At 31.0% G+C, this 11,783-nt stretch overlaps 1 protein-coding gene across 1 annotated transcript; it reads left to right on the forward strand.

The window, feature by feature from the left end:
* Positions 1-5,976: 5,976 nt before the first annotated feature.
* Positions 5,977-6,492, forward strand: LOC115695285 (uncharacterized). The gene is made up of 2 exons (XM_030622360.1): positions 5,977-6,007; positions 6,101-6,492. The coding sequence occupies exons 1-2, from the start codon at positions 5,977-5,979 to the stop codon at positions 6,490-6,492; spliced, it is 423 nt and encodes a 140-aa protein (XP_030478220.1).
* The last annotated feature ends 5,291 nt before the right edge of the window (positions 6,493-11,783 follow it).

Below are 11,783 nucleotides of genomic sequence, written 5' to 3' on the forward strand. Positions count from 1 at the left end.
TCATCAAAACAAGGAGATCGAAAAGTTTGAGTTAACAAATGGGCCCCACTTGATTTTGTAGTTTTAACAAATTTATTTCTATTTTCTCCAAAATGCCAATTTTCCAATTCTAACCTTTTAAATGCCAAAACTAATTATTTAATAACTAAAATAGATTATTACATAATATTGTCATTTAATTTAATTATTAATTAGACATATAAAGTCCATTAATAAATAAATAAACCTAGAATCTCTTTTCTTTACAATTTAACCCCTGCTTTGTGAAAATTCACAAATTAGACATAGTCTAACTTTAGAATTATAATTGACCAATCACGAATAAATTATTGAGTCTTACAAGCAGAATGTTCTCAACTAGAATGGGGACCATGGATCTATATGCTGAGCTTCCAATAAGTGAACCAAATTTACCAAGTAAATTCCTACTTATTAATTCTTCGTTGAATCCACTTTTAGAACTTAGAATTGCACTCTCAAACTTATATTGAGCATATTATATGTTCCACGATATAGATATGCTATCTCATTTAACCATTGTTATAATCTTATTGTGATTTAAAGATCCTCTATATAGATGATTTATATCGAGATGGGATAATTTTACCGTTCTCACCCCTCAATGTATTTTGCCCCTTAAAACACTTAGCTACCTGTAAATGGTGTTTAGTGATCTAATAATTAGTCAGTTAAACAAGAGCTCATCCATTTACTTCTATTTGCTAAGCTCGAAGGGAATCATCACTTGACTTCTATACACCAGCAGAAGCTATAGATTCCATATTTATGTTCAGCACTCCCACTCAATCATACTATCATGTTCCGAAAATATACGTATCACCCTGACCCAAAAGTAGGCTTAACTAATAAATCAAAGAGCATGAATAGTACTCCTGAGTTGAGCCTAAGCATATCAGGATTTAGATTCTTTTAATCTTAAGATCAACTACTGATATTGACTTGGAAAGATATATAACGGTAAGTTTGTAATATCTTAACTTAGTTGCAATATCGGTCCAGTCCTATGTATACTCCATACATTCGAAACTAGTATACTTTGCTAATGTCTTGGAAAGAACATAACACTTACTCCAAGTGTAAGTACACATCATCGTTGATTATCACATTAGTGTAAATCCAAAACACTGATGAAACAGGGACTTAGTCTTTTGATTCATATGATCACAATCACATTCCACTGTGTTGACGATACTGTAATTGTGAAAAAACATATGATCTGGATTAACTGATTTTGTGTGTAAAAGTAATAAACATATTAAACCATTAGCATGTAAAATTCATGCAAACATAAATCACTTCAAATTTCTTATATTGATAACTAATCAGATTGTAAAGAGTTTTATTTAGGGCATAAAACACAAAAAACTCCCACTTGCACTAACATAAAACAAAGTATGCAAATAGGTCAATCTGATGTCTTGATCTTCAGATCAAGTGTAGTATATTTGAATCCACCCAAACTTCTGGAAACTAGTTCATAAATACACTTATGAACCATCCTTTACTATATGCTTTACTCATCAAGGGATACTGAAATCTTTACTGTTTTAAAAGTACATCTGAATTAACAGAAGACATATCTCTCATATTTTAAAATATGTAATTGAGATAATACAGTGTAGACTTTTCTTCAGGAATATAACTTTCTGGTAATTTCAAATTTACAAAGTTATAATTCTTCTCTGGTAGAGCTTGAATTATTATAGAATAACTCCTCCACCCCAAAAGTAAGCACCATCTCATGAATTTCGAAATGAGTTGGTGAGATACAAGGATAACTGATAGACAGTTCCTTAATATCTAACATATAGATCACTTTCATAAATCTTTCTTGAATATCTTCTAATGTTCCTTATTTGATTACATCTCAGATAGCTCCCACTCAATAGCAGATGTCTGATTAAATAATACTTTTAACCTCTGATTGTTTGGAGAGTTACCTAGTTGTGACTTTTGTATAAGTCTGAATCTTTAAGTTAAGACTAAGTCATCAACATAGCAGACTAGTATTTGAAGTGAAAAATACATGCCAGAGATAAAGTAATCAAAATTAAGATACCATAAAATTTTATGAGGATTAAGAATTCTTGGTTCAAGTCATTCGAATGGACTGAACTAGAGTTCTTTATCTTATTCTCATAATTCTGATAAGTTATACCTATCCATGTGTATGGTTAGATTTGCTTTTCAGTAGTGTTCTTAAGTACCTAATGAAGATGGTTAAAGAATTTTAAAATTCTCCCACTCAATTAAGGTAGTGTGAAACTTTATCAAAGAACTTTTATAGGTATCAAACTTTTTACTACAATAGTAAAACGTAATGGAACATACAATCAAGATCAAGGATTTATATTGATAAAAGCTAAGTCATTATATTACTTCCATGTTTAAAGAAGAATATGTGTTACATAGGGAATTGTGGAATAGACTCCACCCCTAAGTATATACATATAGGGTATTGTGGATAAACTCCACCCCTAAGTATATAGAGATTATGATCCACCCCTAAAAGTTGTAAAGATCATGATTCTCTAAGTGTGATAGAGTTTATGTGGAGTTGAATACTATCCAGAGTTCATTAGATATAAAAGATCGTTGAACTGCACAGTTTTCTTAACTTTTCTATCTAGATATGCTATCTCATTTAAACATTGTTATAATCTTATTGTGATCAAAGATCCTCTATATAGATGATTTACATCGAGATGGGATAATTTTACCGTTCTCACCCCTCAACGTATTTTTCCCCTAAAAACACTTACCTACCTGTAAATGATGTTTAGTGATCTAAGAATTAGTCACTTAAACAAGAGCTCATCCATTTACTTCTATTTAGCTAAGCTCGGAGGGAATCATCACTTGACTTCTATACACCAGCAGAAGCTATAGATTCCATATTTATGTTCAGCACTCCCACTCAATCATACTATCATGTTCCCAAAATATACGTATCACCCTGACCCAAAAGTAGGCTTCACTAATAAATCAAAGAGCATGAATAGTACTCCTGAGTTGAGCCTAAGCATATCAGGATTTAGATTCTTTTAATCTTAAGATCAACTACTGATATTGACTTGGCAAGATATATAACGGTAAGTTTTTAATATCTGAACTTAGTTGCAATATCGGTCCAGTCCAATGTATACTCCATACATTCGAAACTAGTATACTTTGCTAATGTCTTGGAAAGAACATAACACTTACTCCAAGTGTAAGTACACATCATCGTTGATTATCACATTAGTGTAAATCCAAAACACTTATGAAACAGGGACTTAGTCTTTTGATTCATATGATCACAATCACATTCCACTGTGTTGACGATACTGTAATTGTGAATAAACATATGATCTGGATTAACTGATTTTGTGTGAAAAGTAATAAACATATTAAACCATTAGCATGTAAAATTCATGCAAACCTAAATCACTTCAAATTTCTTATATTCATAACTAATCAGATTGTAAAGAGTTTTATTTAGGGCATAAAACCCAACAAACTCCCACTTGCACTAATATAAAACAAAGTATGCAAATAGGTCAATCTAATGTCTTGATCTTCCGATCAAGTGTAGTATATTTGAATCCACCCAAACTTCTGGAAACTAGTTCATAAATACACTTATGAACCATCCTTTACTATATGCTTTACTCATCAAGGGATACTGAAATCTTTACTGTTTTAAAAGTACATCTGAATTAACAGAAGACATATCTCTCATATTTTAAAATATGTAATTGAGATAATACAGTGTAGACTTTTCTTCAGTAATATAACTTTCTGGTAATTTCAAATTTACAAAGTTATAATTCTTCTCTGGTAGAGCTTGAATTTGTATAGAATAACTCCTCCACCCCCAAAGTAAGCACCATCTCATGAATTTCGAAATGAGTTGGTGAGATACAAGGATAACTAATACACAGTTCCTTAATATCTAAAATATAGATCACTTTCATAAATCTTTCTTGAATATCTTCTAATGTTCCTTATTTGATTACATCTCAGATAGCTCCCACTCAATAGCAGATGTCTGGTTAAATAATACTTTTAACCTCTGATTGTTTGGAGAGTTACCTAGTTGTGACTTTTGTACAAGTCTGAAACTTTAAGTTAAGACTAAGTCATCAACATAGCAGACTAGTATTTGAAGTGAAAAATACATGCCAGAGATAAAGTAATCAAAATTAAGGTACCATAAAATTTTATGAGGATTAAGAATTCTGGGTTCAAGTCATTCGAATGGACTGAACTAGAGTTCTTTATCTTATTCTCATAATTCTGATAAGTTATACCTATCCATGTGTATGGTTAGATTTGCTTTTCAGTAGTGTTCTTAAGTACCTAATGAAGATGGGTAAAGAATTTTAAAATTCTCCCACTCAATTAAGGTAGTGTGAATCTTTATCAAAGAACTTTTATAGCTATCAAACTTTTTACTACAATAGTAAAACGAAATGGAACATAAAATCAAGATCAAGGATTTATACTGATAATAGCTAAGTCATTATATTACTTCCATGTTTAAAGAAAAATATGTGTTACATAGGGAATTGTGGAATAGACTCCACCCCTAAGTATATACATATAGGGTATTGTGGATAAACTCCTCCCCTAAGTATATAGAGATTATGATCCACCCCTAAAGGTTGTAAAGATCATGATTCTCTAAGTGTGATAGAGTTTATGTGGAGTTGAATACTATCCAGAGTTCATTAGTTATAAAAGATCGTTGAACTGCACAGTTTTCTTAACTTTTCTATCTAGATATGCTATCTCATTTAAACATTGTTATAATCTTATTGTGATCAAAGATCCTCTATATAGATGATTTACATCGAGATGGGATAATTTTACCGTTCTCACCCCTCAACATATTTTTCCCCTAAAAACACTTACCTACCTGTAAATGATGTTTAGTGATCTAAGAATTAGTCACTTAAACAAGAGCTCATCCATTTACTTCTATTTAGCTAAGCTCGAAGGGAATCATCACTTGACTTCTATACACCAGTAGAAGCTATAGATTCTATATTTATGTTCAGCACTCCAACTCAATCATACTATCATGTTCCCAAAATATACGTATCACCCTGACCCAAAAGTAGGCTTAACTAATAAATCAAAGAACATGAATAGCACTCCTGAGTTGAGCCTAAGCATATCAGGATTTAGATTCTTTTAATCTTAAGATCAACTACTGATATTGACTTGGAAAGATATGACGGTAAGTTGATAATATCTTAACTAAGTTGCAATATCGGTCCAGTCCAATGTATACTCCATACATTCGAAACTAGTATACTTTACCAATGTCCTGGAAAGAACATAACACTTACTCCAAGTGTAAGTACACATCATCGCTGATTATCACATTAGTGTAAATCCAAAACACTGATGAAATAGGGACTTAGTCTTTTGATTCATATGATCACAATCACATTCCACTGTGTTGACGATACTCTAATTGTGAATAAACATATGATCTGGATTTAACTGATTTTGTGTGTAAAAGTAATAAACATATTAAACCATTAGCATGTAAAATTCATGCAAACATAAATCACTTCAAATTTCTTATATTGATAACTAATCAGATTGTAAAGAGTTTTATTTAGGGCATAAAACCCAACAAGAAGCTCATAAGATAGAATAGCCTTGACTCTTGCCTAAATGGGACAAAGCTGGATTCTCATCTTGATCGAATAAAAGGTTGCTAGAATGTTTATTATTTTAGATGAGCTGAAAACTCTATTCAATGGATGATATCTTTGACTCTTGCCTAAACGGGACACTGATATCAGTTTGTTGAAGACCTTGGAAATTATTTAGGATTGTATGCTTTAGTATTTTCACTTGTCATTCCCACTTGCTATGTGCTAATAATTTCTGAATGAGATTTTGTGTTAAACCTTATTTGATTTCAATTTATTGTTATTTGTAGTATCCAACATCATAATGACCAACCCCATGGTGTCACTGTTGACTGGTAATAAGCTGAATGGATCTAACTTTACCAAATGGAGAGAGAACATTAACATTGCTCTCATTGGTGAAAATGCCCTGTTTGTGTTAACTGAAGCGGCTCCTGAGCAACTGGGTGAGAATGCAACCAAGGCAGTAAAAGAAAAGTTTGAGTGTTGGCAGAATGCTAACAACAAAGCTCGATACTTTATGCTGTCTAGTATGGTTGACACCTTGAAAACAAGGTTTGCTAACACTCTCACGGCTGTAGAAATCATGAACCAGTTGATTGAACTATTCGGGATGGCATCAATTCAAGCTCGCTTTGAGGTGACAAAGAATTTCATCAATGCAAGGATGAGACCTCATCAGAGCGTGCATGATCACCTTCTCCAAATGACGAGTTACTTCCAAGAAATTCAGAATCATGGAGCTGTTAACTCAAGTGAGTCTAATCTTGAACAATTTGACTCCAGCCTTTTGTTGGATAATATTTTACAAGGATCTTAGATCTACTCACAAGTATGTTGATTAACATCCTAAATATGAACTTCTAAAACGATTATGAAATAAACACATATAAAGTATGAGAAACCTTACATTGGGTGCAGCGGAATAATATGACTCCTTCCATTCAGATATCTAGCCCTTGATTCCTTTCTATAGTAGAGCATTATCAATATCTAAACCTGGATCTCTTTCTCTCCTTTTTTAGTGCTGAAACTCCTTCTTGTTGAATGTCTTTCTTCACGATCTTCCTCACTATGATTGAGGTATCACTTGTTGTGTGTGGGCACTACTTTAATCACTAAGTGGTTCGAAATTTCAAGGAAGAAGAAAGAGAAGAAGGTGGCGGCTAGGTATAGAGAGAGAAGGCTCAGGTTTTTCTCTGAAGGAAAAAGTAGAAAGTTAAGTGTAAATTTCCTGAAGCCTTCACTATCTATTTATAGCATTCTACTAGGGTTAGTTTGAATTATTTGGCATTAAAATAATAAAAATATCAGATGAAAAACCCTATGAAAGTGGCCGGCCCTATACAGCATGGATTTGGGCCTCACTTTTTGCAATTTTGTAATTTTATCATTTCTGCATCTCATTTTATCAAAAACGCCAATTTTTAAATTAAACCATTTAAATGCCAATTCTAACTATTTAATAACTATAAATAATTATTAAATAATATTGTCATTTATCATATTGATTAATTGAACCATACAAAGTATCATAATTAACAAATATGCCCCTAAAACTCTTTCTTTACAATTTTGCCCTTACTTAGTGAAAAATTCACAAATAGACATAGTCTAATTTGAGAAATATAATTGAATAATCAAAACCAATTATATGAGTCTTACAATCAATATTATCTCATCTAGTAGGGGGACCATGGGTCTATATAACCGAGCTTCCAATAAGCAGATCAAGAACTTATAACCTAAATTCACTGACTTATTAATTCTTCGTTGAATCCACGCATAGAACTTAGAATTGCACTCTCAGTATATAGAATGCTCTATATGTTCCACCATATAGACACATCATTAGTTATCCATTGTTATAATCTTAATTTAATCAATGATCCTCTATATGAATGATCTACACTGTAAAGGGATTAGATTACCGTTACACCCTATAATGTATTTTATCCTTAAAATACTTAACCCCGTATAAATGATATTTTAGCTTATGTGAAATGAGTACTCCACCATTTATTTTCGTTTGGTCAAGCTCAAAGGAGATCATCCTTTACTTACTATTCGCCAGATAGAAGCTATATATTCCATGTTTATGTTAGCGCTCCCACTCAATTGCATTACCGTGTTCCCAAAATGTACCGTATCACCCTGACCTAAAAGTAGGCTTAACTAACAAATCAAAGAACACGAATAACCTCTTGAGATTGAGCCTAATCATAACAGGATTAAGATCATTTGATCTAGGATCAAATAGGCGATATTGACTTGAATAGATATTACGGTAAGTGTAATAAATCTAAGTCAAAGTTAAATATCGGTCCCTTCCGATGCATACTCCATGCATCCAACCTGAGCTTTACTTTAACCAATGCTCTGGAAAGAACATAGCATTTCTCCAAATGCAAGTAAACTCTGTTGTAGATTATCATATCAGTAAAATCTTGTGTCTGATAAATCTAGGAAACTTTATTCACATAGTCATGTTTACTTTCCAATATGTTGACAACACAATAAATAGGATCAAGCATGTGAAAAGGGTTTCAGATGAATTCATACATTATCTACATATAATCATGAAATAAATCATGTGAACCATGCAACATTAAATGTTATTTCTGATCTATATTAATAAGTAAATCTGATTATATTGAAATGAGTTTTATTTAGGGCATTAAACCCAACAAACTTCCACTTGCACTAATATAAAACAAAAAGTGCATTTCAAATAATTTCAACACCTTGATATACAAATCAAGTGTAGTAGTAGTAAACTCCTCGTAATAGGATCTGAAAAGTTGAATTAAACACCACCTTTTCTCCACCATTACTCTTCCTTAATCACAAAATCATTGATAATGTGAAATTCCTCTCTATATGTCTACTCTTTTTGGGATATTGGATTCTATACCTTTGGCAACTACATTTAGTTAATCAGGAAATAACACTAGTAGTTAAGGCAATTTGGAATGGTGCCAAAAATGTATAAAACTTTCCTTAGACTGAATAAGTACCTTTCCTGCAACTTTAACATTCAGTCCCTTTCTGGTAGACCTAGAGACTTCAGATAGGTTTTTACATTTCTCCAAAATCACTATTCCACCCCCAGAGTAATCACCATCTTATCAGAAAGATTTACTAACACAAAGGCAAATCTTGAAATCTAATGTGGTGTATGTTGGGTTTTATGCCCTAAATAAAACTCTTTACAATCTGATTAGTTATCAATATAAGAAATTTGAAGTGATTGATGTTTGCATGAATTTTACATGCTAATGGTTTAATATGTTTAATATGTTTATTACATTCATACACACAAAATCAGTTAAATCCAGATCATATGTTTATTCACAATTACAGTATCGTCAACACAGTGGAATGTGATTGTGATCATATGAATCAAAAGTTTTGGTCCCTGTTTCATCAGTGTTATTGGATTTACACTAATGTGATAATCAGCGATGATGTGTACTTACACTTGGAGTAAGTATTATGTTCTTTCCAGGACATTAGTAAAGTATACTAGTTTCGAATGTATGGAGTATACATTGGATTGGACCGATATTGCAACTAAGTTAAGATATTACAAACTTACCGTTACACATATCTTTCCAAGTCAATATCAGTAGTTGATCTTAAGATTAAAAGAATCTAAATCCTGATATGCTTGGGCTCAACTCAGGAGTGCTATTCATGTTCTTTGATTTATTAGTTAAGCCTACTTTTGGGTCAGGGTGATACGTATATTTTGGGAACATGATAGTATGATTGAGTGGGAGTGCTGAACATAAATATGGAATCTATAGCTTCTACTGGTGTATAGAAGTCAAGTGATGATTCCCTTCGAGCTTAGCAAATAGAAGTAAATGGATGAGCTCTTATTTAACTGACTAATTATTAGATCACTAAACACCATTTACAGGTAGCTAAGTGTTTTAAGGGGCAAAATACATTGAGGGGTGAGAACGGTAAAGAAATCCCATCTCGATGTAAATCATCTATATAGAGGATCTTTAAATCATCTATATAGATCCATGGTCCCAATTTTAGTTGAGAACATTCTGCTTGTAAGACTCATTAATTGATTCGTGATTGATCAATTATAATTCTAAAGTTAGACTATGTCTAATTTTATGAATTTTCACTAAGCAGGGGTGAAATTGTAAAGAAAAGAGTTTCTAGGTTTATTTATTTATTAATGGACTTTATATGTCTAATTAATAATTAAATTAAATGAGAATATTATTTAATAATCTATTTTAGTTATTAAATAATTAGTTTTGGCATTTAAAAGGTTAGAATTGGAAAATTGGCATTTTTGAAAAAATAGAGATAAAATTTGATAAAACTGCAAAATCAAGTGAGGCCCATTATAACACCATGGCCGGCCACTTAGATGAGGTTTTTCAAATTAATATTTTCATTATTTTAATGCCAAATAATTCCTAACCTAAACCTAGTAGTTGCCTATAAATAGAAAGTGATGGCTCAGTCACAACACATGCTTTCACAAGTTTTCAGATAACCTTTTCTGACAGAAATTTCTCTCTTCAGAAAAACTGAGCCTTCCCCACTTTCTATACCTGGCCGAAACCCTCTCTCCTCTTTTCTCCTTCATCTTTTTCGACCCTAGTGAAAGAGTAAGTGCCCACACACAGCAAGCAGTAACTCAATCATAGATTGGAAGACTGTGAAGGATCAAACTTGAAGAAGAAGGACATTCGGGCTCAGATCTTGATTATACTCTGCTACAGAAAGGATTCAAGGGTTAGAGATCTGAGTGGAAGGAGACATTAATTCCGCTGCATCAATGTAAGATTTTCTTAACTTTATATGTGTTTAATTTATCGTTTTAGAAAGTTCATATTTATGATGTTTAAACAACATACTTGTGAGTAGATCTAAGATCCTGGTAAAATAATTTCCAACAAGTGGTATCAGAGCCATGGTAATTGATTTACTTGCATGAAATTTGGACTTTAAAACGATTGTTTGTTTGTTTTTGGATGGTATCATGTTTTATTGAGTGCTATTTGATGATTGATTGATGTTTATAAATTTTCGTAAAACATAATTGCGATTCTGTTTCTGGAATTATTTTTATTGGATAGTATGGAAAAAATTAAGCAAGTTAGCCTTTTACAGAACTCAATTTCGATTTTATTTGAATTAGTTATGAATTTTTGAAGATTTGACAAAATCGGAGTTGTGCTGAAATTTTCCTGCGATCGTGAAAACTGTCCGTAAAACTCACAATTTTTTCGTTTTTCTTCGATTTTTCATGCTTTTTCATGGAATTAACTTCTGATTTTTTGTATAGTTTTGTATATATACTATTACTATTCCTAACTCAATTCTAATTATCATTTTGAATTAATTTAATAATTTTTATATTTAATTCAAGATATTAGTGTAATTTGAATTTGAATAGAATTAGTATTTATCTTCTTGCTTAAAAATCTATCTTATTTTTAAATTTGATTATATCTTATCTTATTTTTAAATTTAAGGTCAGATTTTATATATATTTTTTTTAAAAATTAAATCTTTTTTAGATATTTTGACCTTATTTAAATTTAAAATACGATATTTATAATCATGTAATTTTAAATAGATGTAAGATATTTTGCTAACTTTTAAATTTTGTTATTTTATTTATTTAAATTAAATTTAAAATCTGAAAAGATATTTCATTTATCTTTTCTAATTTTTATTTAATTTTTATTGTTAAAAATAACATTTAATTTTTAAAAGTAGTTAGCAAATTTTTGAAATGATATTTAGGTTGGTTGAAACCTAATTTTTCAAAATTGTAGGTTTAATTTTAATTTTTTTTTAAATAATTTCGAAATTTAAATTAATATTTTTTTTTATTTCGAAAATAAATATTTTTTTTTATTTTCGAAAATTAATTTTTTTTATTTAATTATTAATTTCGAAATCTAGTTATTTAAAATTAAATAAATCCTACTTCCAACTATCCAGCTAACCTTGTTGCAGGAGTATATGGTTTAAACTTGTGTGTAAGTTTTTCAAAACCTATTATTACTTGATTGCAAATAGCCATGGTTACTTTTTGCCAGATCTAATAATCTGATGGCTCCCTTG

The sequence above is a fragment of the Cannabis sativa genome, chromosome 6 (genome assembly GCF_029168945.1).
Source record: "Cannabis sativa cultivar Pink pepper isolate KNU-18-1 chromosome 6, ASM2916894v1, whole genome shotgun sequence".
Classification (NCBI taxonomy): domain Eukaryota; kingdom Viridiplantae; phylum Streptophyta; class Magnoliopsida; order Rosales; family Cannabaceae; genus Cannabis; species Cannabis sativa.

Bases quoted from the DNA above. Each gene is read 5' to 3' on its own strand.
- LOC115695285 (XM_030622360.1), top strand. From the start codon at position 5,977: ATGACCAACCCCATGGTGTCACTGTTGACTG. The intron at 6,008-6,100 runs GTAATAAGCTGA...TGTTAACTGAAG, and splicing joins CATGGTGTCACTGTTGACTG to CGGCTCCTGAGCAACTGGGT.